At 38.0% G+C, this 26,730-nt stretch overlaps 1 protein-coding gene across 7 annotated transcripts in view; it reads left to right on the top strand.

Annotated features, from left to right (window-relative positions):
• LOC104693457 (U2 snRNP associated SURP domain containing) overlaps positions 1–22,132 on the top strand; it is a 51,626-nt gene extending 29,494 nt beyond the window's left edge. For all 7 annotated transcript variants that reach the window (XM_019289878.3, XM_019289879.2, XM_039556788.1 and 4 more), the window contains 15 exons: positions 122–226; positions 1,409–1,475; positions 1,565–1,728; positions 2,857–3,019; positions 3,523–3,602; positions 4,617–4,704; positions 6,301–6,423; positions 7,323–7,479; positions 7,816–7,911; positions 8,516–8,582; positions 9,525–9,687; positions 17,014–17,124; positions 19,280–19,398; positions 20,178–20,354; positions 21,616–22,132. In XM_019289878.3, coding sequence (XP_019145423.1) covers positions 122–226; positions 1,409–1,475; positions 1,565–1,728; positions 2,857–3,019; positions 3,523–3,602; positions 4,617–4,704; positions 6,301–6,423; positions 7,323–7,479; positions 7,816–7,911; positions 8,516–8,582; positions 9,525–9,687; positions 17,014–17,124; positions 19,280–19,398; positions 20,178–20,354; positions 21,616–21,754 — 1,819 coding nt within the window. In that variant the 3' untranslated portion in view covers positions 21,755–22,132. The remainder of the gene's footprint in view (positions 1–121; positions 227–1,408; positions 1,476–1,564; positions 1,729–2,856; positions 3,020–3,522; positions 3,603–4,616; positions 4,705–6,300; positions 6,424–7,322; positions 7,480–7,815; positions 7,912–8,515; positions 8,583–9,524; positions 9,688–17,013; positions 17,125–19,279; positions 19,399–20,177; positions 20,355–21,615) is intronic.
• The last annotated feature ends 4,598 nt before the right edge of the window (positions 22,133–26,730 follow it).

Raw genomic sequence — 26,730 nt, 5'->3', positions numbered from 1 at the left:
GCAGATTTCTTAACAATACAGCAAAATAATCTCCTGCACAGTTGTAGTATCTTAGGTGGAGTGTAGTTTTATATAGTGTTAGGTCTGAATCAATTTTTCTTTAACTGTGTTGTTGTTGTAGGAATTTGCTCGCTTTGATACATCGAATGATAGAGTTTGTGGTTCGGGAAGGGCCCATGTTCGAAGCCATGATCATGAACCGAGAAATCAACAACCCAATGTTCAGGTGCTTATTACAGTGCTTCACTTGGAACTAACACCATGCTGTTTTCACTGATGTTAATATTTTGTATTCTTGAAATACTAATAAGACTGGTTTTGCTGTATTTATGTGCAGATTTAAACTTTACAAATTGCACCAATGACTGTATTATCCTTTTATAAGGAAGAATGCATTTTTATTCCAGCTGTTACTAATGTGTACATATAAGTAAGTAAAATAGTACACACACACACACTATGTAATACTTTCCTAAATATTTAAATAAATAACATTTAAACATACTTTTCTGAGGGATTCACAGTCATCAGTGGAAGCAGTAGCATACATTTTGAAAAAAGAAAAAAATCCTCCCCCCTTCTCCAAACAGACAAACTCAATGTAAAGTCCACTCTTCCTGGAGCCTAATTTCTAACCTTTAGCAAGAGCTGGGAGGAATTTTTCTTCTATATCAGTGCAAATAGAATTAAAACTTCAGCTGACATAGGGAAGTTTTGAGAATTTCCAGCACTTGTCATTAATAGAATAAAAAAGTATCAATTTCCAAATTTCTTGTGAAATGCAGTCTCTGAAAAGGTTTTCAGGGAAGTGCTAAATGACCTTTTAGCAGTGTTTTATTTGCAGTAAATTTGAAGTGCTTCATTATGATTTTTATATACAAGGTGAGAAAATATGCAGGTCAAAATATCCTGGCCATTAAAAATGGGCTGCTTGTCCCCCATATCCTCCATCTGATGTTGCCAGTGTTGTGACAGACAATTTACTGGTGGAAAACTTGAGGTCATTCAGTATTTGATGAGTCACCTCACTGTGTAAATGCAAGCTCCTGCATCACTTGTGCTGAGGTTGCAGTGGCTCCTGTAGTGACTCTGCACTGATTCTTCTGCTTTGCTGTGAGGTTGCACAGTTGTTCTTTCTCACTCTGTTCTACTTTTAACTTCTGAGCAGTGCTGTGCCTTTGGGGAGTTCTGCTCTCTGCAGATTGCATGTGTGTGTGTGGAGCAGTTGCACATGTTCTGCGTGGCTGTGCTGTGGGTGTACATGATTTCAGCTCCTTGTGTTCACTCTGCAGCTGAGGTGGAATTCTGAACAGGGTTTGGTTTTGTTTTTTTTTATTGCTTCCTTTGAATTTGTGTCAGTTCAAAATTTGTAAAATGCTTTGTGTCTTTTCTTTCTTCTTTGGTTTAGGTTTTTATTTGAAAACCAGACTCCAGCCCATGTGTATTATAGATGGAAGCTTTATTCAATTCTTCAGGCAAGTAGAATTTTAGTGATAATTCATAGCTTCAGGCATAGTGAAGTAAGATAACACCAAAGTAAAAATACTTCTGCTTTTTTTCGTAGGGGGATGCTCCAACCAAGTGGAGGACAGAAGATTTCCGTATGTTCAAAAATGGATCCTTTTGGAGGCCACCACCATTGAATCCATACTTGCATGGGATGTCAGAAGAGCAAGAAACGGAGGCATTTGTGGAGGAACCGAACAAGAAGGGTGCACTTAAGGAAGAGTATGTACTACCTGTGATTTACGGTGCTGCTCTGATAGCTAGTCTGCCTGGGTTTACCCATTGTGTTTCTATAATTTTAATGTGTCATCCCGTAAGTTGTCATGCTTGTCATAGTATTCTGTATATGTCAGAGTAAGTGTTTCTTCACCTCAGTGCTTCCGATCATACTTGTTGATGTGTTCTGGATTTGGTTAGATTTGTCATCACTGAACCTTTCATTCCAACTGTTACTAACCTTTAATTTGAAAGGGATTGGGAAGCTGAGTGTTCTTCCCCATTTTCTATTGCTGTCTGTAGGTGATGATATGTAGCACTTTTCTCAACATCATTATGACCTCATGAGCTAAATTAGTTGCTGTAATCTTAAACTTTACTGATACTGTTCATCAGAAATTAAAATTGGGAGCAGCTGTTAATAAACAGGAAGAGAGAGATATCAGAGTTCTTTGCTGTGAATTGTCACTGTGCTGGAGATGGCTGTGGTAGTGGAAATGGAGACCTCCTTTTCTTAACTTTGCTGCTGTTGTTTCCGATGTGTTCCTAGCAATTTTCCAAAATGTGTGGAATTCTTTTCTTGTTTTATTCTTCTCACCATAGTTACTATACCAGTCATGCTTCTGTACGTTTTAATACACAGTTTGTTTCTCATACCTTCTTTTGGAAAGGCTCAAAAAGAGATTCTTTTAAACATGTTCTCTGCATATGGAGGTCAGGGAAAATGTGAAGTAGTTGTTTATTTACTAGTTTTCTGAATTTAGTGTTTCTTATTCTGTAGCAGAAATGACTTGCATGCTTTAGATTTATCCATTTGGTTTAGGCCTAAGCTAAATCCAGAAAGATAATTACTTTATTAGAGATACTGATGTGCTTAATTAGGTATTTCTCAGCTATTTTTCCTTGATTTCTGTATGTAATCAAGACTTGAGTGAGAATTTTTTGCACTTTATGTAATATGGACACAAAAATTCATGAACCACTGAAAGAACTCAGGCAAAAGAATATAAAAATACTGAAAATGGCTTTTCTTCTAAAGATGGAAAACCAAAAAACCATTAAATGTAAAGGCCCAAAAATACTTTAGTACAAAAGTAGTTTATATTGACAGTATTAAAATTCCTGGTATTTCAGACAGAGGGACAAACTAGAGGAAATTCTGCGTGGATTAACACCTCGGAAGAACGATATTGGTGACGCAATGGTTTTCTGTCTAAATAATGCGGAAGCTGCTGAAGAAATTGTGGACTGCATTACAGAGTCATTGTCCATTCTCAAGACTCCTCTTCCTAAGAAGGTGTGGAGATTTTCAATAATCTTGTATCTTGGGGGAGGAGCTCACTTAGCAGGTGCATGTAATTTACAAGCACTATTTCATAAGTTTCAGATAGTATTGAGGCTTTGTACTAAAACGTGGACTTGAATTTAAGTATGATCTCTTCTTGTGGAATTTTGTTACATATTTTTATTCTTTCTGGAGTTGCTTGTAAATAATGTTCTGCCTTACTGTGAAATTGAAAAGATTGAAATGATCTGATCAGATGAGGCAATTTAAACTGGAATGCCATGATTCTCCTTTGTAATGCTGTGGGAATACGTTACAGTAGTTAGTTCCCTATAGCATAAGAGGGGGCTAATTGTGTCTTAGCATGTTTATTAATAATATAGCTGTGCTACACTTAATTCTAATTAGGTACTTCCAGACAGTTTAAACTATCTTGTATTCTTTGTGTGAAAATGCCTTTATTTTCAGGATAATTTAAATTGGAGTCATCTTCATTTGACCATTTTTTATTGTAGATTGCAAGATTGTATCTAGTGTCAGATGTGTTATACAACTCTTCAGCTAAAGTTGCCAATGCTTCCTACTATAGAAAATTGTAAGTATAATATTTTAGGTGATTGGTAGTTAAAAAAATCCTGCTTGTATTCATCTCTGTATGTACATCTCTGGATAAATGTGGTTGTAGAGAAATTTGCACTTCTCTGTGCTACTGCTATTACAGACTGATAGTATTTATATCTGTTTGCATGAAAATGTAGCATGTTGGTAATGCAAAAAATGTATGTGCCCTATGCAAGGGACCAAAGGTGAGAATACTTCATGTGCCTCTTGACAGAGAGAGCCTGTGGATAATATTCAAGATATGGTACAGCAAATAGTTCAAGCAAAGAAGTAAATTTCTGAAACAGATTTATTTTTATTAAAATGTGGGAGGGTTAACTTTCCATAAACTTTGGACAAGGTATAAGGGGATATTATGTACTTTATTTCTAAGGTGTGAGCAGAATTTAGGAAGAATGTCCAAGGGACAGTATCTGTGTCATATTAAATGTTTGTGTCTAGTTCCTGGAGTGTCTCTAATGTTACGACAGCATGGTGGGAAATATTCAGCATGTTACAAAACTCTAGTGATTGCAATTGATGTTTCTTGTTGCAATGTGTCTGTGTTGTGCTGGTTTATTTTTTGCACATTGTTAGAAGCTCAAGGGAAGCTGGGCAGCTGTTGCTCACTGTGCTTTCATTGAGGGCCTCACTGAATAAATTAGAATACAACCATAACTAAGAATTTTTTAAAATTTCAGATTGAATTTTGAGACAATTCTTTCATTCTATTTAAGGTTGTAAAACTCCTTTTATCGTCCTCCAATCTTTCCAGGGTGTATAAAGAGACTGCAGCAGATGTGAAGATCTCCCTTCACAGTTCTGTTGTTGTCCAAGGTGATTTAATATATAGTAATCATATTTGCTTTATAGTTCAGTTCATGGCTACTGTAAGGATCAGAACCTTGTGCTTTTGAGTCCTGTGTCCCAGGTATTTTCATGAATTATGTATGTCCAGAAAACATATATTACGAAGTTTAACTAAAGAAATGTATATGTTTAATTCTAGTTTTGAAACAAAATTATGTCAGATATTCTCTGATCTCAATGCTACTTACCGTACAATACAAGGCCATTTACAGTCTGAAAATTTCAAGGTATGTATTTCATTGTTATTTACATGACATAGAAGTCATATAAATAGATATTCCTGCCCAAGAGATTGCATACTATGATAGGTGGCTTAGACATCAAGGTCCCTAATTAGGCTTTAAAAAGAATATTTTTAAAAGGTTTTCTCTTTTGCAAAGATAGCCTTGAAATTAAGGAAGGAAATGAGCATCTGCCAGCTGAAGTGTACCAGTAGATTTACAGTTGTGGAGTTGAGAGGATATCTATCACTTGAGTTGCAGACAAGGCCTTCTAGCTTTCTTACTGGTTTTGGGCCAGCTGTATTTCAAATTCAGAAGTAAACTTGTGTGGAAGTGCTCAGAGTGGGAAGAAACTCCTGGGCAGAACAGCACAAAGTTACTTTTAAACATTTTTTGTGTCAGGCTTTATTTTAGATTTCTGATAAGCAGTCTGACCATGGGTAATTGAGAGTGATTTTTGAGGTCAAATGCTCTCTGCTTCTCATGCTTGACGCTGTTCCTTCTGTTTCTATGGTGCCCCCCGCTTCTTTTTTCATTTTGTTTTTCAGTCAGAAGCTTTAAATACAAAGCTTACAGTGTAGTTAGTTTTTCTGTATTAAGGTCTTCATCCTGGTTGTCCTCAATCTTTCTGCTTTCAATTGCTCTAGATTGAGAATCAGCTTTAGTTATCTGCTATTTTAAACCTTTGTTAAATTATATGATAAAGAGAGGCAGATTTTTTTTAGTATATCCGCATTTTCAGTTACATTTAGAGTGTCAAACTTGAACTGAAACACATCTTTTCAAATATGCTTTTTAAGAAGAAAAATCATAAAATTATTTGGGTTGGAAGGAACTTTTTAAAGATCATCTTGTTCCAACCTGCTGCCGTGGTCCGAGACACATTTCACTAAACCAGGTTGCTCAGATCTCCATCCGGCCTTGCCTTGAACACTTCCAGGGGTGGGGCATCCATAACTTCTCTGAGCAACCTGTGCCAGTGCCTCAGCACCTTCACACTGAAGAATTTCTTGATAACAGCTAATCTAATCCAACCCTCTTTTCTGTTTAAAGCCATCCCCCCCTTGTCCTGTCACTACCTGCATTTGTAAGAGGTCCTTCTCCAGCTTTCTTTTAGCCCCTGTGGATGCTGGAAGGGGCTCTAAAGTCTCCCCAGAGCCTTCTCTTCTCCAGGCTGAACAAAATGGAAGTAGGAACACAACTTCAGTTCAATAATATGTATAAGCCAATGTTAATTTTAGTTATTTTATTTTACAAAAAGGTATTTTCTCTTACATTTGGTGGAGGCACCTGCTTCAAACATTGGGGCAGAATGAAATTTACTATCAGGATAGAATTGGCAACAGCCAAAATGGATAATGTAATAGGAATTTAAAAGGAAAATGAAACCCAAGTGAGATTTCTTAAAATGTAGTTCCTATATACATATTTTTGTAAAATTACTAGTCTTGCCCAGCATGGTATCATTGCAATATACTTCAGTGTGGAACTACTTAGGAATAGTTGTCTACAGTAGTAGTTCTCTGTGGTCTATTTCCCATCGAAGAAATAAATTTCTTGAATACAAATGTTTTAGCTTTTTTTCTTTCCTCTTGCTTCTAGCAACGAGTGATGACATGCTTCCGAGCATGGGAAGACTGGGCAATCTATCCAGAACCATTTCTGATCAAACTACAGAATATTTTCTTGGGACTTGTAAATATCATGGAAGATAAAGAAACGGAGGTAAGTGGCCTCAGGATCTATGCTAGCAGATGGGAAAAAGTGTGATAATATAAAATAGGGCTGGCAAGGATTATTTCGCTCTTTTAGGGTGAATAAACCTGTCTTTCCTTCAAGTCCTTGCTCCTAAACAGAGGTGTAACATTTTCAAAAGCAAATACTGTTTAATCTGTCTATGAGTGCTGTGGTGGAGTTACATTGTGAAAGTGTTTCAGAGCAAAGACTAGTGCAGAATGACAGGTATTTCCTTTGTGTTGGAAATACTCTGTAATATCTCTCTCTGAATTCTGAGTGGAGTTTCAGGCATTGGAACTGTGTGGAAAGATGCCTTCCAGAGCAGTGGGAAGGAGGCCTGTAGTATAATTGGAAGGGCAGCTGATTCCTCTGAATGGAAGAGCAGGGTGAACACACACGTATGAAGGACAGTGCCTGTACCTAACAAGTTAGAATACACAGCTGTATTTATAATTTGTGTGTTCCTTAAATTGGTGTTCCTGCTAAATAGGCCATTTTTGTCAGTTGTTCATTTTGCTGGTCTTGGGGAAACTTTCATATCATGTAAGTGTGATTTATCTGACTCTAATTGGCTGATTTTGAGCTATACTTCAATTTAATAGCTCTTCTTTTGCATATAGGTATTGGAAAGCCTATTGACCTCCTTTCAGTACATTGTGGACAAATTCTAAGTTCTTGCCTATAATTTTTTATAGGAAGATATTGTCGTGTTATTTACTCTAGAATAAGCAACTATACTTGTTAGCAAAAATTGTTGCAGTAGATATTTTTGAGGCTTTGATATTTATAAAAGTGCTTCTTTAAAAAGAAATTATTTAATAATTGGAGAAGTAAAGAAAAGCAATGTAAATTTGTACGTGAAATAATTACATATTATTTGCTTTCAGGAAGTACCGGATGATCTTGATGGTGCTCCCATTGAGGAAGAGCTCGATGGTGCTCCACTAGAAGATGTGGATGGAATTCCTATTGATGCTGCTCCTATTGATGATCTGGATGGAGTCCCAATTAAATCACTGGATGATGATCTTGATGGAGTTCCTTGTATGAAATGTTTCAACTTTCAGATTGAATCTTCAATCCTTGATCTTTTTTTCCTGTGGAGTTTTTAGAAATACAGCCTAGAACTGATCTGGCATGTAGCTTTGTAAAATGTTGAGTTGATTAATTTCAATTTGCTCTACTTAATTGCTTCAGAAACACAGGAGGTGTCTTCTGATGTTATACATGTTGGGATGTAAAACCTGGTTTCTTTCTTTGCAGATACTAACATTGTATCATCTGTTTCATTATTTAATTCTGATTGTTATCTTAGTACTTTTCCGTTTCAACTTCTAAAGAGCTTTGTAAGTTATTTTTCTGTGTCTCTTTCTCCACCAGTGGATACAACTGAAGATTCAAAAAAGAATGAGCCTATATTTAAAGTTGCCCCTTCGAAGTGGGAAGCAGTGGATGAATCGGAACTGGAAGCCCAAGGTTAGTTTTGACAGTATCTTTTCTGAAGTAAACTGAAACCATAATGTCACTTAAGCAATGATTATTTTCAGCTGATCTGTGCTAAAATGCTAATGGAATTCATGTTGTAACATAGTGGGATTTTCTGTTGTAACTTGTTCACTGAATTTTTAACCAAAAAGGAAAATACTGTATTCTGTTGCAGTTATTCTACTTCAATAATCTATCAACCTTTAAAAGTAATTTCCAGTTCATTAAGAATAAATACTGAAAACAAAAAAAAAATGTGTTTGTAGTTGGAAGTCTTTTAAAATCTTGGTTTGAAAGATAATATTTTATAAACGGACAAATACTTGCCTGCTTTTGAAGGATTTACTGAAATGTGATACACAATGTGAGCGAATAGCTCGGTGAATAGTAAATATTCTGATAATGGGCTGGTTTGAATATTTCTGTGAAATAGAAAGTCTGTATTAAGTGCTAGATGCTGGTAAGTTTTACCACATTGTACTTCTTATTATATCTTATATACTATACATCTTATTATAATTATATTACAAATACTAATTTTCAGATCAAGTGGTAGCTTTTTTTGTTGTTAAAATTATCCTGCTATCTCTTCTAGCTGTTACTACTTCTAAGTGGGAGCTTTTTGACCAACATGAAGAATCTGAGGAGGAAGAAATTCAAAAGTAAATACTTTTCCATTCTGATGAAAACATACTTATTTTATGTATCTAAGGTTGAGTGTCTTTGGAACTCCTTATAAGATAGATATCTATTACATGAGTAGAACAAAAATGAAGTTTTGAAAGTAGGAAAATAAGAAAATGGAGAAAAGTCAGGATTTTAGTGCAGCATGCTTTCAGTCCCCATGATTTTTTTCTAACATGACAAATTACACCTTTTGGTAGAGTTGTTATGCTGATTTGAGAATTTAACATCAAATAGTAAGAACTAAGGTAGTAGTATGGATATCTTGCTATCAGGTGTATATGAATATATCTAAATCTCTGCCTTTTGCTTCTGAGACAAGCACAGTGAGTCATGTTCTGAGGTGTTTTGTTGGATGCTGGTAGGCTCCATGCCAACAGAAGTTGGTTTTGAGTTGTCTTTGAGAACATCTGTTAGTTAATGCTGTAAATACTTCCTGCATTGCATGGAGTCCTGCAGCACTCTAGTGGCCAGCCTGGGAATATAATTTTGGGTATCTGCCATCTCTCAGGTTTATCTCCCAAAAGCAAATGTAGTAAATTTTGTTCTTCCATTAAACTTAATATATCTGAAAAGCTCCATTACAGCACTTTGAGATTCTCCTGAGGGAATGGGTTTGTTCAGTAGCTGAGGTAGAGTTGTATTTGATGACTGTAAAATTCATGAATTCTTCTGCACTCTGTTTCTGTGAAAAGTATAAATTGTGTGAGTAATAAAAAATAACAACAATTTATTAAATGAGAAAGTTATCTGTCTCCCAGATGGAGACTAATTTGTAGCTGCAGACTTTTACATAATCTAACTTAATATATTTCAGAACTAGTAACTAATCATAGAAACTAAGTAGGAGAAGTAGTATATTTCATATATACTTAAAATACCTGTTACATCTTAGTTAGTTCTGTATGTTTTCTGTAAAGTCAAGAAGAAGAAAGTGAAGATGAAGAAGACACTCAGAGTTCTAAGTCAGAAGAACAACACATGTATTCCAATCCTATTAAAGAGGAAATGCCCGAATCCAAGTCATCAGTCAAATATTCAGAAATGAGTGAAGAAAAGCGTGCCAAACTCCGAGAGATAGAGGTGAGCATGGGGTGTTTTGTGCCACCCTTCTGGACCTTTCCAATTGTCACCCCACCCTGAGTTCTCTACATATGATAGGGAGTTATTTTTACTGAAATAATTACAGTCCTGTTATAAAGTGGGGTTTTGTTTTAGTCTGGTGTATTTTTGTAAAGGTATATTTGTTCACACCCTTACATTGCCTGGTTTTGACTTCTAAAATAATGCAGGAAAAAACGGAAAATAGAGTCAGGGGATATTGCATGCTGAGAATGACTGTTGCCTTTCAGAACCACTAGTAGCTTTAGTTCACTTGGGTCCTCATACGCTTTCCTCCCCTTGGGCAAATGGGATTAACTTTTGGATGTGGCCTTAGTCCTCTACGTTTCTTGTTTTCTGTTTCTTGCCTCGAAGTGCCTGTATTTTATTGCATTTAACAATGTCTCTTTTCACGGTCTCAGCTGTCAAAGAAGTAGATACAACTAACTCAGGTGGTCGTGGAATGGAGTATTTTAATTGAAGCCCTACATGCAGTTCGTAGGGCTCACTGGTTGTTCTCTCCTTTCTCCAAGCACAGGTGTTATTGTAGCTGTTAAGCTTGATCAGCAGAAGTTGTTATGTCTTTGTTCTGGCTTCTGAGCTTGTGGTTGACTGAGAAAGTGACTAGAACTGGAATTTAGCACAAGCTTTGTCTAGCAGTGAACCCTTTCTGATACACACTTGCCATGCAAAATCAGGTTAAAAATTGTATGTGACTTTCTGGCTTGTATTCAGTATTCAAACCTGGGGGACATTGAATACCAGAATTCTTGTAGCTTCTGTTCAGTGCATTAAAATGATATTAAGAAGCTGCTAAATACTTATGGCAGTTGTAGCATCTCCAAATGACAGGTTATAATCTGAGTAATGTTTTGAAGGTGGAATTGTGGCTGCCTACCTGTTTATTCTATAATGTGCTAGTTAGCTAAAATCAGACATTAGCAAAGCCCTGTAATATTCTTCTAAGATGTTCAGCCAATAATTGAAAATGTCACAAATGTTGTTTCTCTCAAATAAGCCTCCCTTTAACTATTCAGATTTTATTGAAATTAATAGACTCTCACTAAGCACTTAGAAACCTCTTGTTTTGTGCAGCGGTTTGAAAGTTCATGATATGTAGCCATATTAAGTGAGTAAATTCTGAGTGTGAGAAGCGGAGTGGGATTTATGTCTGACCTGACTCATGGTGGCAGTATTTTTGTAGAAAATACATGATGTTAGACTAATGAAAGTACAAGTGAAACTAATTTTCATGTTTCTGTAATATTGATTGTAGCAGTTATGGAAAGAGCTCCTTTCAGATTGAGTATCTGTTTTACGGACCTTATCTTGGCAGTTGTGGAAGCAGATTTGGCACTGATTTGTTTTAACCATTGTCACTTTTACACTGCACAAGTGTTTTAAGTTCTTTCATCAATGTACTCTGTCAGTAAAAGTTTTAGGTGGCAAATACCTGAGTTTTTCAAGTGCATGTTTGCATTTTATTCTTCTTGGTAAGTGAATTACCATCTTGGTTTTACACTTTTGGAACTGCCAGAAGAGGAGAACAATTTTTTTCCTTTTTGAGAACATTTCAGACACTATGTAGGAGTACTTAAAATTTTCGTCAAGTTTGTAATTGACAAGAAAGTACTCCCTGTACTACTTCAAAGCATTCACACTCATGGTTTCTTCTTAGTATGTACCCAGTCCCTGCCAAAACCCACATCCATTATTAATTTCAGGGAAGGGGCTGAGGAAAAAAACAACCAATTACCAGCTTTAAGAATTATGCCATCTAATATGCACTGTAAAAAAATGTTGTGTAAAATATTTGGCAAAAAAATTGGTGAAGTCTGATTCACTAGCTGCACAGTCTACACAGTGACTGCCAGGGAAGCTGCGAAACATTTTTTCATGCATTTTTTGGAAATTCATTAATAGAGCAACAGTTCTTTCTCTTGGCACAGTTAGTAAATTAAGCTTGTTAGCTGGAAGGGGAAAGTGAAGTAAGAAACAAACTTTGGCCTCAGCCATCACATCAGAGGAGACAATTTAGTAACCTTTTGTTTGCCTTGCCTCATACCCCTGTTAATCCTTCTGAAGTGTGAATTCTTTCCAGAACTTAGCAGGAGCAGAGGCTTTCCTGTAACACTGAAGAACAGTGATTTCTTAACTGTTTAAGTGTGGAAAGATTGGCACTTTTCTTTGTATTATAACTTAAATTTCGGAATGGTCTTTATGGTGCTGTGTGCCTTTCATCCCTCGGGGACATCTAAAAGAAAGGTGTATTCCTCTTTGTAAAGAGACCTTGGTGCTGTGAAGTGGTAGAAAAATGGGAATTTTATTATTTAAATTGTTCATTAAGCATGTTCCCTTAGAGTGCACAAAAACTCACAGACAAAATGAAGCAGCATAGTCCGCTTTGTACCTTTCTCTAAGGTGTCTTACTTCTGTCTCCACCTTGCTGCACAAGTTTTGATAATCCTACTCCAACAAACAAAAAAGCACAGCACAGGCTTCATCTGCAGCAGGAGGCAGGCTGTTCATAAGTCCAGACATATCAGTGCTTCCAAAAGGGTTAAACAGGATTTTAGTCCGTCTTAGTATCTGGCTTTACTCACCTTTATGTTGGCCACCTGAGACCTCAAAGCAGTGTTTGACTGAGGTAGGAGACCAGTGGTGTGGAGGGTTCCTGCTGGGCCTTTCTGCTGGTACCCCCAGCTTCAGGAAGGGCAGGATTGGATCCTGTTACACCATCCTGTGTCTGTGCTCTGGCAGTACCTCGCTGCCCCCTGCACAGATACTCCACACCAAACACCCCCTGCCCCCTCATGGTATTGAAAGTCTGATTTATTTTTCTACCAAGCGCCAAAGAGAGTTTCCTGGATGTCACAAAGGAAAGGTGGTTACTTTTGTCAAGAAGTTCCATAAAATTTCCGTATTTCTTTCTCTGGATTATGGTGCTTAGTGTGCAGAATACTCAACTTTTGAGTATTTGTTTGTCAGGTCACAGGAGCTGTCTGTAATCATCACTGAAACAATATATAACCCTTTGGTTTTTGCAGTTTGTGGAGGTTTCTGTAGCTGGCTCACTTGAGGCTAATGCAAAATGGTGTAAAGATATGCTATTAAGTATCCTACTGATTGTGGCTTAATAATAACAGATGAGACAAATTGCCTTTTGCTTAACCAATAGTTTTGCTATTTATAGCAGTTGTTTCTTTGACGATGATGATTACTCAGAAGATTCTGGTCTGTTTTAAATCTTTGACTCTTATTTCTGTTTTACAAAAGCAAGGAATTGCTTAGCTCCAAGACTCTTGGCAACCTGTGAGTGTGATGGAGCATGCCAGAGGGCTCTGTGGCAGAAGAGATATCTCACATGTGTACATCAGTACATCTGTCATCTGTTGTTGATAATATTGTAGCTGCAGAGATTCCACTACTCATAGACTTGCTGGAAAGATCAAGCTTTCAAAGAAATATTTTGCTCTGCTTCTGGCAAAATCTAGGACTTGTGATGGCCATTGTTGTTGCAAGACTGTTCTGAAGAAAACCAAAACACTTTGGTCTGTTTGGATGTCTGTCCTGTCTGTATCTAATCAGTCTACACTGAAGTGCTTACATTACTTACCAAGCAGAAATTCCTATCTTTCATCAAGTGTCTGGTGATGAGCTTCCTAGTTCATCCTAATATGTAGCATGCAGCTAATTTATCTCAAATTAGTTATGTTTGAATGTGGCCGCTTTAAGTTGAGAGGCTGTGTAACTGTGGAATAACCTCTTGTGAAAAAGCCTTTTTGCACTGAAGATCCTGTGCATGGTCTCAGTATCAGCAGAAGGTTAGAAAACCAAGAAGAGTTTTTGGAAGCAGATCAGTTTTAAGTAAGGGAGGCTACTGACAACACACCTGTTGGTATCTAAATGGAAAAAGCAGAGCTTCAGTTTGCAGCAGTCTGGTTTCCCTGAGCTGTGGTAGCAAAATGTTACCCGTTCCTTTAGCTTGCTTGCTTCCTGGGTGGGCTGTAAGCAAGGCCTCAGCTTCTAGCTAAGGCTGAACACTTTAAACTCTCCTCAAATGGGTCCAGTGAGAGAGGAAGGAAGTCTCCAGATGAGAACCAATAGACAAGAGGTATGCTGTGGAGTGTTTGTCTTGAGCTTGTAGGAAAGAGCTCCTCGTGTTAGTGAGAAATGTGATCCTGCACTGGAGCATTAAGTAGGGATCGCTCACAGCAGTGATATCTGACACTTCTGCATTGCAGTCTCTGAAGACTGGGAACTCTGCTCTGGGAGGCTGCTCTGTCTAAGGAATTAGAATTGCAACGTTTGGGCACAGGGATTTGAAACATTTTCCCCTTCCATTTTATCATTCGTATTACTGACTTTGGGGATAGTCCAGGTAAAAATCAGTGTATTTATTCCTAAAGATGAACAGGCTTAACAGTTCTTGTCTGTTGAACAAGAATAGTTAAAGAACAGCCAGTGCATTGAGGATATATTAGTTCATTCTCAATGCAGGTTTACAAAGTGACATGCTCACAAAATTAATCAATTAGATGCTTAAGCAGATTTAAGTCTAAGTGTTAAGGATCTTTCTCCTGTGGGAGTATCTTGAACTGTGTGATAGGGATATGAGCATCCTGTACTCTGCATGGAGAGGTCATGAGAAGAGTGTTCACTTTCGCCAGTATACAGTGAGCAGTGAAATAGTGAATGGAAGGCTCAGCCAAGCACTGCAGCTGGTGCAAGGGAAGGGTGGAAGGGGCCTCTGTGCTTGGAGCGCAGGAGTGGATGGAAGAGCCTGATCTTTCTGTAGTGAGCTGTTGATACCATCTCAGCACTTTGTAACAGTCGCCTTTTCCAGGGGGCGTAGTCATTTCCTCTGCTCACAGCATCTTTTAAAATGAGTCAGTTTACATGGGTTCAAAGGGAGATACAGAGATTGTGTGGAGGAGAGATCCATCCATGGCTGGTGTGTAAAAGACCAGAGCTGTCTCAAGAAACCACATGATCCTACCATAGCTGGAGTCTGGGGAGATGTTGAGTGAGATGTTACCATAGGGTAGGCTTTTCCTATTTTCTCTCTTCTCGAGGTACCTGCTAATGACCACCTTCAGCGCCCCACTCCACCCACAGTTTCTGGAGAAACTATGTGCAAATAATTCCTCTTGCCATTTTAAACCTGCTGCCAACAGTGGGTTGTATGGCATGCATGTTCTTGCATCCATTTAGCTTATTAAATCAGGTAAAGCCTGTTGTTGGGATTCCTAGTTTATTTTCATCTCGGGTTTCTTTGGGCTATAGACTTAGGCTTCCTTGCTTTCTAAATATCATTATACAGAGACTGTCACAGCTTTGTTGGCTAAAACTGTAAAGAAATAAAATCTGATGAGGATGGAGGGTTTCTTTGGGCTTTGTTGGTTTGAGTTTTTGTTAGTTTTGTGTTTTTAAATTATCTGGGTTACTTAGTTGGGAAAAAAAAGTCTTATGGGCATATTCATGCTATGACAGCCCAAGAGGCTTCTTGGATCAGCTAAGCTTCCTCTGCACTCCTCCTGCTTGGTACTGAAGATGCTGAGCAGCTGATAACCTTGGAGTTTACATGATGGTAGGGAATGCTATTCTGATTTTTTATCAGAACAGGTGGTACACAGTTAAACTGAGTATGTTTCCAGAAGGTATTTCTGCCTTTGGAACTCTGCATTTGAAGGGGGGAGAAGAAAAACATGCCTTTATTGAAGGTGGTATGTGACAAATGATGATGACAGTTTTCCATTGGCTGAATTGTAAGAAAAAATGCTCAACTGCAGGGAGAGCAGACTCTGTAAGTGAGGGAGGGAAGCAGAATAGTTAACAGAAATTTACTGTGATGTGAGGTAACTGCTTTTTTAAAGTTTTATTTCTTTTTCCCCTAAAGCAAGTTGTTCCCTTATATTTGAGACTAAAATGAAAAATGGTGTTGGCATAAGCTCTGTAACTGAAGGGAAAGGGGATCCTGTTCAAAATAGTGTTATCCTTGCTTGGATTTTATGTTTCTTAACATACTTGTGATTAGTTTGTTTTTGTGATACCTTTCCTTTCTGTCAGTAATTGGAAGGGCTGATTAGATCCAGTCTGCTCGATTTTTGAGAGGGAAGGAAAAACCCTGCAGAGTTTGATCTTGTGACTACTTCATATTGGGGAATTGAGGACCTGGAGAATAAGAATCCTTTCCGATAATCAAAATGGACATAGTTGCAAAGTCTTTTCCTTTGTGTGTTTTCAGTGTGGAAGAATTAAATATTTTTAAAGAGAAAATAACTTTGTGTGTTTGCTAAAAATAAAACCTCGAGCACTGGAAAAATCTACTAATGTATAGGATGTCGGTATTGGAACAGGACATGCAGGAGGGTCAGAGCATGAACATTTGGAAGAGGGCTGACAAATACAACCTGAACTATTACCAAGATCTTCCTTCCTTCCCCAAAAAGGAGACACTTTCTTCTCCAAAACAAATTGAAGGATTGTTTGTACAAGGACATGTCACTAGGAGTAAAGAATTGACAGATGATAAGAGATGTGAGTGAAGTTTCATTATGTGAATCAACTTGGAGAAGGTTTTAGCTCATCGAGACCAAAAAAAAAAAAACCCAAACCCAAAAAAACAATCCACAAAAAAACAACACATGGAGAAATTCTGACATATGCTTAACTTTGTGACTCTGCCGGGGATACTGCAGCAAATTTAGTGTTACATTTAGCAGCACTTGGGAACTGAAGTCGGTTGGTAAGCTTGTTAGCACATGAAAAAGTACTATGTTAGTAAAAATCAGTTCTTTCAAATCAGCCACTCTGTGCAAACAACCCTGAAGAGGAGATGCATTGTTTTATGTCCTAATTATGTCAGTCATTTTATTTTAACATTTAGGGTTAATGCAAAAAGGCAGTTTCCGAAGGAAACTTTGAAGTAGACAAGAGAAATTGAAAGAATGTATTGACACCTGCAGTAAATGATTTCATTTTGAAAGAAAAAAAACAGATAATGACCCAGGAAAGACAAGGGTGCAGTGTACTAATGATGGGAACAGAATTTAATAGAATAACAGAAAAAAATTCCCTCTATTTTTAGTTCTTACCATGTCTGTAAACAACTGCAGGTGCCTGCAGATAAGTGTGTGGTTTTGTTACTTTGATCCAGTTTAAATAAATCTGGTACCTCTGTGCACAAGCTTGTATAGAAGGAATGAAGAACACAGATTATAAATCATGGAAATTTCATTTTCAGCCACCTGCCTAACTGGATAAATAATAAGCCAAATAATCTAATGGTCAGTATTATTTTCACAGCTTAAGGTGATGAAGTTTCAGGATGAGTTAGAGTCTGGGAAAAGACCCAAGAAACCAGGCCAGAGTTTTCAGGAACAGGTTGAACACTATAGAGACAAGCTGCTCCAGAGGGTAAGAACTGTTCTTTATGTTTGCCTCTGATTCTATGGTAGGCTTTTATTGAGTTGATTGAATGTAGGGTGGCATTAAGCATAACAACACATGGTTCTTGTTAAAATACTACTGTAATGTCAGACTGCGTGTTTAAGTCCAAGTGCTTTCGGCAGAATACCTACAATCTCCTTTTTTAATCAAAATACTGTAGTGTTTCCCCCTTTACATCTGGGTGTCATAGAGTGTATAGAAACCTTAGAGACCACTCTTGGGTCTACTGCATGAAGCAAACTGTTAGGTGTGGGAAAGGAAGGGGACAGCTCTCAGTTGAAGATGTTCATCAGGCTTCTCATTTTGCTTTTAGTAATTGATCTCTTGTGCTAAAGGCTTCCCAAGGAAGGGAGAGAATAGTTTTAAGCAGCATATCTATTTCTGATTCTCCAGTGTCTTAAGTTTCGTGAATAATTCCAGCTCATCCATTCACCCACATGTGACTAATTCTGTACCATGACCATTTTTAGTAGTCCTCTTTGGACTATGAAGTCAGAGCGATTTTAATAGTTAACATCTTATATGTGATATGATGTAATCTCCAACCTTTGAAACACAATGATAAAACATAACCTCTTTGGACATTGCATTTAGTGAGGGAGGATAAGTGACAGTTGCTTTTCTGATCTGGTTTCACAGCCTGACAGATCAGTGGTGAAGTTAGGTACCCGTGCAGTTCCTTGGAAGCTAAATTGAATAAGCAGCTTCCACGAGGGCTTTTTCTGTCACTTGTTATTTGCATTATTTAGTGCTCAATATCTGACTAATTCACAGTACCTTGAAGAAAGAGACTTGTAAAAATTAGGTAAACCGATCCCTGAAGGAGATGTACACATTGCAAGTTGATGTTAGCAGTTAAGACTGCAGTTAAGATTTTATAAGACTTTTATGAGTAACTTTCTTTCTAAATGTAGTTGTATCATAAAACTTTCCACTTTCTTGGTGTTTTCTGTAAAAGAAATTTTTTGTACAGTAAGCACAGAATGCTTAGTGAGACAGTAGCTTAAACAAACAGAAATTGATAATAACAATCTTGATAAAGTTTTAGGTGCCTTGTGTTGAATGAGTTCAACCAGCTCACTGTATTTTGGATTTTTAATAATTGTCTCTTTCACTTTCAAGAAAGAAAGAAATACTTAATGATAATTATAACCATTCTTTAAAACAATAGTAACTGTTGTTAAGGGAATAACTTCATCTTTTGCTTTAATGCCATAATAAAGTTAGTTTTTATAATAGTAATGTAATACTGGTTCTGATTACATTTCCCATGAACTTGGTGGTTGGTCATTCTTTTTTGTCAAACTTAAAATAAGCTTTCCAAGAGTAATTTCCCAGCAGCATTGTATATTGTTTAGAGACAAGAAACTTAGAGCTATTTAAAATACCAGGATGAAATGCACAGTTATGCTATCAAATAAACCTGGCACAGCTTGAGAGTGCAGTGATTTTAGATTATTTTTTGCCATGGAATGAATTTGCTTTAATGATTGATCAGTACTAAAAACCACAGCATCTGACCTCTGTGTTCAGACTTGCTGATGAGGTTTATTTCTGTATAGTTAGTCTTCTGTTTGACAGACTACGTGTGCTCAGGGTATATATTTTCTTTCAGAATGGTCCTGTTGACGCCTAAAAATGGACTATAGTTGTTTGTTTTTGACAGAGTAGATGTTACTGCAGAATCTCGTTTGTATTTTTGTTTTGTCTTTAGATAGCCTCTAGTTATGAGAGTATATAAATTTTCCATCTGGATTAATGAGGCTGAATGCCATATGTTTTAAGTAGAAGGAGGTTCCTGGTATTCTTCCATGTTTAGTTTAGAAAATCTATTACAGCTGTAATATTTCCCTGAAATTTGTAACATTGAAGACTGTTCATTTCCAGTTACTCAGATATTCTCACACAGGGTGACATCCCTCATGTTTCTGTTAGCGTTTGTGTTACAGTAAATGTTTTGCAGAAGCAAAGGGCTGAAGAGCTGGGAGGGTGTGACCATCAGTTCAGATCGTGTGCTGTGTTCCATCAGTGCTCACTGCTTTTATGCTGTTTGTGATTAGCTTGAGTGCCTCTAATAATTACTCACCCTTATCTGAAATCATGAATGCTTCTAATAATCTAGGAAAAAGAAAAAGAGATGGAAAGAGAACGGGACAGAGACAAAAAGGACAAGGAAAAGTGTGAGACCAGGTCCAAAGATAAGAAGGAAAAGGAGGAATGTACACCAACACGAAAAGAGAGGTATGGCTATCCTTGGAGTAAAGTGGATGGGAGGAAAACCCTAACAGTGTCTTTGTAGGCAATGGCAGCCCTGAAATTACGCTCTATCATGCATCTGATTTTAAAAGAAAAACACAAAACCACAGACAAAAAACAAAAAATCCTAACAAAACCCATGCTTTGACTAATAAAACATGCTCCAGTGTTCAAGGAATTGTCATTTTTACTCTGCCCCAAGGGAGGAACCATTTCCCCTTTGAATAGAGTTGCCCTTTGGCTCATCTATGCCCTGAGGAAACATGGTAAAATGATGACCAGTTGCAAACGGGGTTAAACTGTCTTGTAGCGGTGAATTGTCTGCAGTGTCTCAGTCAGGAAACTGTCCTGAAGACAGACCACAAATGATAGGCAGTGGTTTAAATGTTACTCATCTCATAGTGCAGATCCTTCTGAACAGCTGGGTTTGGCGTAGTTGATTGGACACTGATCTTCTAATACTTGCATAGCCAAACTATGCCATGGTTCTAAGTGTAGCTATGGTAAAAGGCCTTGCTTTTCAGGGAGCTGTGACAGAATGTTTTTACACTACAAAATGACTCACAGGCCTTAATTATTTTCAAGCAGAGAAAATCTGTTGCACGTTAAACTTGATTTTTTGTTTTAATAATAAAAAGCCTACTATATCTTAATTACTTACAAGTATCTGACATCACATTGGCTAAAGAAAATCCCTGCAGAAAGGAACAGATGTTCTTACTGTCCGTTTTCACTCCCCGTGTGTGTGTGTGTCCCATGCCCAGGAAGAGGCGGCACAGCGCCACGCCCAGCCCGTCCCGCAGCAGTGGCAGCCGCCGAGCCAAGTCTCCCTCGCCCAAATCGGAACGCTCTGAGCGCTCCGAGCGCTCTCACAAGGAGAGCTCCCGCTCCCGCTCTTCACACAAAGATTCTCCCAGAGATGTCAGTAAAAAAGGCAAAAGGTGAGCTGGTATCTTCTCTGTTTCAGGAAGTTGATGGGTGTGTTTGGCTGGGGTTTTGGAGGGGATGTGTGTTTTAGCAGAGCACATTTGATACTCCGGTTTCCTCTCACAGTGCTCTGTAGTGCCTGCTCCTCATTAATACCTTTGGACACTGGGGTTGGAAGTGTACACAGCCTCCTGCCCTGACAACTCCAGACTCTGCTCTGCTGTAGTTTTGTTTACCTGTTTACTGGGGATTTTAAGAAATATGGCTTTAAACTAGAGCACCTTTCTTTTTATTTTCAAAGGAAAAGTCTTCTGTAGTCCTTCTAAAATTTCTATAGCCCTTCTATAGACCCTCTCAAATTACAGTGACCATGTAGCCTTTCATTGAAGATTAGCTTCCATGAAGCTCCTCACTCCCACAGTTTGTTTCTTAAGGGGAAAAAAATTAGATACTGGTTATGGGGTTTTGTTTCCAAACTAGGTATTTCCTAATTTCCACTCTGACACAAGTATTTGTCTTTAGTTAATGTTAAACTTGAGGTGAAATTTTATTATTGTACTAATGTTGCTGTAACTTGAAAGTTCACCTTCCACTTCTTTTAGAGGTATGGAATATCTTACTGATATAAAATTCCTCAGTCATGCTGAGAAAAATTCCTTTGATGGTGTTGAGGAAATCGTAACACAAATCTACAGTATTCTTGTGCTTATATAAATAAGGATTTCAAGTAAAAGTAGAAAAGTATTTGAGGGGGTTTTTTTGAGTTGATATGATGCTCATTCAATTTTCATTATATTAGATCAATATATTAAGTTTGGGTTAGATGACAGTAAATTTATTCAGTGTCCCTTCTTTTCCTGTGGAGTTGCATCACAATCTGAACATGTTTGATGAAAATCAGAAGTATTTGACTGTAACACAATTGAACCTAGTTTTTCATTTCTATGTGGACATAAGCTGCAATTAATATAAGAGCCAAGGTGGTTAGTATGTGAAAGGCTGTGAATTCCTGATGTGGGTTTAAGGACATGAGTGTGTTACTTTTCCTGTGGGTTCTAAGCACTGAAGTTAAGCCCAAAATTGTCTCAAAACCTCATAATGCAAAAATGGCCTTTTTCTCAAAAGCAAGATAGCATTCTGTTACTTTCCTTACTAGGGAAAAATATTTTCTACCTTGTTTGGCTCAATAAATGAAGACAAATAACATCAGGAAGAGGTGCTTTTAATCTGTTAGTATTTGACATAAACCTTTTTTTTTTTTTTTTTTTTTTTTAGGTCGCCATCTGGCTCCAGGACACCCAAAAGATCAAGAAGATCACGATCTAGATCCCCTAAAAAGTCAGGGAAAAAATCCAGGTCTCAGTCCCGTTCTCCTCACAGATCTCACAAGAAGTCAAAGAAAAGCAAACACTGACATTGTTAATATTTTTTATGATGCTGTCACTTACTGGAAATGCGGTTTTGTTTTTGTGCCTGAACAGTCTGTTTAAAAACAAAAAAGCATTCCTGATTATTTTTTTTTGTGAATGCACGTGTATACTCATGAGTATCGGCATCTGTAGACCTGTCATTGTTTTATATTGTACAAAATATCTTCATTGTGACTATTTCCCAAAAGAAACATTTTTGTGTTTAGAAGTTTCATCAGAAATGTGTGTAACTGATCTGCTGGCAGTAGTGATATTTTGTTTTTAGAACGTTGTGACATAGCTGAAATAACCCAAATGTTCCCCCTTTTTGTAGCTTTGACAATTTGAATTAGATTTCAAATAAAATCTGAACAGAAAATGAAGACGTTGTTTTCTTGCCCCACTGGTGATCCAGATCCCTAAGGGAGTGCACAGTTTGTTTGGAAGTACTGTGTATTTCAGACAGACTGTGGTGCTTGGATGGTTCAGTGTGGCTCTGTTCCTGTTCTCACTGGTCTGGCTATCCAGATAAAAGCACCTTCTGAATCCAGTGAATGGGGTTTCTTTCCTGCTGTGAGATTTTACTGTAAGAAGAGTTGAGCAGTCTGGTACCTACCCTGATAAGCTTTACAGGTAAATCTTTGCTTCCTATGTCTCCATTTTAATCACAGGGATATTTATAACACCGCAGTAATGTTTTTGTTTGTTTTTAAAAAAGGGCCTCTGCAAAGACACATCCTCTGGGGTGTGTGTGTAGCATATGTGTGATGTCTCAGTAACAAGCCGCCTTTGTGGCACACATGGGGAACACTAAAAGGACACCAAGCCTGAGGCTCTGTGACTTCCTAAGTATAGATACAATAATTGCAGCCTTCAAGTACACTCTTGTTTTCTAAAACAGATTTTTACTGCAAAAGGAAAGCTTTTACATTATTTTATTGAATTTATTCCTCTGTTGTGGAAATTCTTCAGGGTGGGAAAAATTAAATTTTGTTACATATTTATTAATATTTTTGATTCAAGAGGCTGTTTAACTTTTTTTTTTTTTTTTTTAATGTTAGGCTTTCCCTTCTCCAAACCTTTTCTGTGTGTTAGGCATTGATGTGGCTTTAAATTGCATCACCTTACCATGCAACCTTTCTGTGGGTGGGAGAGGGGGAGGGACGAGAAACGGGGAGGGTTCAGCGTTTATATGTGGAGGCGTGGGGAGATTGTAATAAAAATATAAAATCAAAAGGGATCTGGCCTCTTGTGAACTGTTTGTGAAAGCAAAAGCTGTGCTTAACTGCAGGCACAGGGTGCTGGATGATGGCCTGCTGTTACATTGGTGTATCCACAGGCTTCACACAGTTAAAGATTTGTAAATGTGCTGGGGAAAATCTTCTGTTGGACATGTAAATAGCCTCAGTGGCTGCACTTCCTGAAGCAGGATCTGAAAGGTCTTACAAAAAAAAAAAAACCACAACATATTTTCTCTCTTTTTTTCCTGATGAGAGACATTGTGATAAGATTATATAAATTGTTGCATATGTGAGAATTAAGTGGAGAATTCTCTTTGCTAATGAGAACTGTGATCCGGAACACTGAAACTATGGAGAATGCATGCATACTGTAAAGACTTTCTTAGAATGAGTATTGAATAGATGCATCGATAATGAGAAAAGAATACACCTTTTATCTTTTTGTAATACATTATAAACAATCTGTTTTAGAAATATGCAGAGTTTATTTTTTGTATTTTTCTTTCTCCCTGTAACATAATGTGTTTCAGGATAGGATTCAGCACAGATTTTGGTTGCTAAACTATGAGAAACCAATTTATTTTTTTCTTAAATGCTGCGTGTTCATACCTGGCACAGACCAGATGAGGCTTTCTAGAGAGAAAAGTAGGTACTAAAATCAGTCGGGGACAGGGAAAATCCTAACTGTGCAGTGGGAAGATGATCACTTCAGATCCAATTAACTTCATTACTTTTATCTTGTAGCTGTTTATAAAATGGAGGAGTGATGAATGTCAATGTTTTGGGTCAAGTGGGACTAAAGATGCTTTGCCACAGGAGTGTTTTATCTGCAGAATCAATTGTGTATTTCATTTAATAGCTAAAAACTCTCAGGGTAGAAGATCACTTAGCATTTCAGGTACTTTTCAATAATTAATTTTCATTTCAGCTTTTTAAAAATTCTCATCAGTGATTATAGAAAGCTTAAGCCGAGTAGCAAAAGAACTAAAGGAGCACACCCATTAGGCTTTATTTTGTAAGTGCTCTATTATGCAATGCCTTTTTCAGTATCTGTTCTCTAAATACCATTCTCATACCTCTTCTTTGCTTTGTGTCCTGGGCTTTAGAACAGCTGTTCTTACCCAATAGTCTCTTAAGAGCAATTAAGAATCTGTATAATTAACTGGACTGCCTGGGTTTTTTTGCCCTGTAGAAAAGAGTATCTTTTGATCCTGCTTAGTTGTAATTTTCTCCTGCTTTTGTGGTTTTGTTTATAGCTTGGCTTTTACACAAAGAAAAGCAGGAAGGGGACAGCATCTGGTAACAAATCTTTTGTAAAAGATGCAAATTATTATTGAAGACTTAAAATTAGGCTGCTTATGAAATTCATTTTTCTTTAGGTCACATTGCAGTGACAAGGTACAGTCGCCATTGCCATTACTGTGTGATCTTGAGTTTCTGCAGCCTTTTGGGGTGAAGTGCTGAGTGGGTAATGTAAATAACTGATCTGAGATTCAGGAAGTAGCATTCAGATGAATCCTTGTGAAATAAGGTCCTGACCTGGAGAGGTGTGGTCCTGTGTCTCCCAAAGGTTTCTGTGGTTGTAGAGGAAGAGGGAGCTCATTATCCTCTCAGATCCCTCGGTGTGCGCAAGTCCAGCTCTTCAGCTTCACGAGGGCGTGGAGACACAAGTGGGTAATGGGCTCCTCTGTCCTCTCCTGCCCTGCCTTAGGGAAACCAGAGGGAAATGTTCATGCTTCAGTGTTCAGGCTTGTCCAAAGCAGAGAAAACGAGTGTAGCTTGTACAAGCCCAGTTCTAGCCTGGCTGAGAACTCCTGAGCAGCCTGAAACAGAGTGGGGTGACCTTGGAAAGGGAACGTCCGTGGTACGTTCCCAGATCCGTGCTAGACACTGCCGTTCTGATAAACTTTGGTGAAGCCTGCCCTGCACTCCAGGACATCCCGATGTTTATGGGAAGGCCTTCAAGGGACACAGGTGCAGGTACATCTGCTCTGAGCCAGTCCTGGCTCAGGGAGTGTCTCCACAAGGCTTGGTCAGGCTCAGTGCCCTGTCCTGGTGTAGAAGGTTATGTAGTGCATAGAGTCTCCTTTCAACAATTAAAATTTTCCCAGTGTTACAGAAGTGTTTGTATTCAAACTGCTTCACTCTGACTTCCTTTGACTTCGCTGCAGAGCAGCTGCATGTATTTTTTGTAATACTGCTTGAGGAAGAGTTGGTTTCTGAACATCAGTATCAGGTTATTTGGACACTGCACGTGCATGTGGTCTCCCCCCACCTCCCCTTTGCAGGTTTTGAAGTGTAAGAATCAACAACCACTTAGGAACAAGGGTAACAAATAAGTATTTTCCAAAGCGTATATTTAGAATTGCAGCTGTCGCTGATGTGAGTTCATCTGTCCTGGTGACACGAGAGTGAAGAGTTCATGTAATGCCTTAAAAACCAGAATCTTGGGATGCGAAAAGCAAGATCAGCTGCAAATGGCAAATCTGTTCTGACTCTCTCTCATCACTTGAGGCAGCTTGCTTGTGGGGTTTTCCTCCACAGGCAGTTACAGTGCTTCAGTGGAATTGATGCTTTAAATAAACAAAAATGAGAAGCATTGCTGTATTGCTGCAGATGGACTAAGGTCTGAACTTGGTAGTTTTTAGAGAGGTAGCTTGCTGCACTTTCGTACAGCTGTGTGAGGAGTTTGGTGTTTTGTTCTCAGCTATTGTTGGTCTACCCTGAATACTTAAGGTGAATATTCTAGAGGTGAAGATAGCAACAGTGGAATAACCTAGATGAGAATTTTACAGTTATCTTCTCTTAAAATCAAGCACTGTTCAGTATCAATTAAGCTGCTCAATATAATGAGATTTATCAAATTACAAACCTGATAATGTCAGTCTGAAAATTGTATCAGTTTACTTTTCAGAATAAGGCTGCTGAGGTCATAAATTTACATGTTATTAAAACAGTTCATAGCAGTAATATAAATATTTTTTTCTCATTGCTGCATGTGCTGGCGCAAGAATTCCAGTACTTTGGTGGTTCTTGCTGCTGCTGGAGCTGCTGCTCCTCAATTTTTAAGCCACTCGTGTAAGTATCACAACTAAAATGATAATTTAATTTTGTCCAAATCTCTTTCCCTTGTAGCATACAGAAGTCTTAAACAGTTGCATACTGTTTTTTCCTCCACCTGCTTCTCTCCATGCAGCGTTGGCTTTTATGGGTGAGCCTGTGCCATTTGCCACTTCTGATGTCTGATCTTGTGCTGGGATGATCTACAGTGTAACTCTGTCTTAAGCTGGAAAGTTTACTGTTTGTGGTTACTTAAAGAGGAAATGGTAGTTTCACATGGACTTTTTTGTCTTACTTGCTTTTGGGTTTGTATTTTATGTAGAAAATTTTCCAATTGACATGGCAACAATAAAATTGGCAGTTTGCTGATACCAGAAATGTTTTTATTTTTAACCTGGAAGAGAGCACTGTTCGTGCCTGTTACACATGAACAGTTCCTTGGCCTCACCCGCTCTCTGCTGCTCGATGCTGTTCTGCCTGTGTTGTCCAACCCTAATGGCTGCTGCTGTTCCTCTGTCAACAGTGACCTCTGTACTCCTCTAACTCATTAATGGGGCATGGGCTGCTCGCTCTGTAGTTGTCTGTGTAATTCTCTCTTGAACAAAGGAAGCTCCCACTTGGGACTGCTGCTCGGATGAGGAGCTGATGAACGAGCAGTGCTCGTTAACACTGGCAGCAGT

The sequence above is a fragment of the Corvus cornix genome, chromosome 9 (genome assembly GCF_000738735.6).
Source record: "Corvus cornix cornix isolate S_Up_H32 chromosome 9, ASM73873v5, whole genome shotgun sequence".
In the NCBI taxonomy this organism is placed as follows: domain Eukaryota; kingdom Metazoa; phylum Chordata; class Aves; order Passeriformes; family Corvidae; genus Corvus; species Corvus cornix.
The sequence above is the reverse complement of the archived record's forward strand: the minus strand, read 5'-3'. Positions and strand labels throughout refer to the sequence as shown.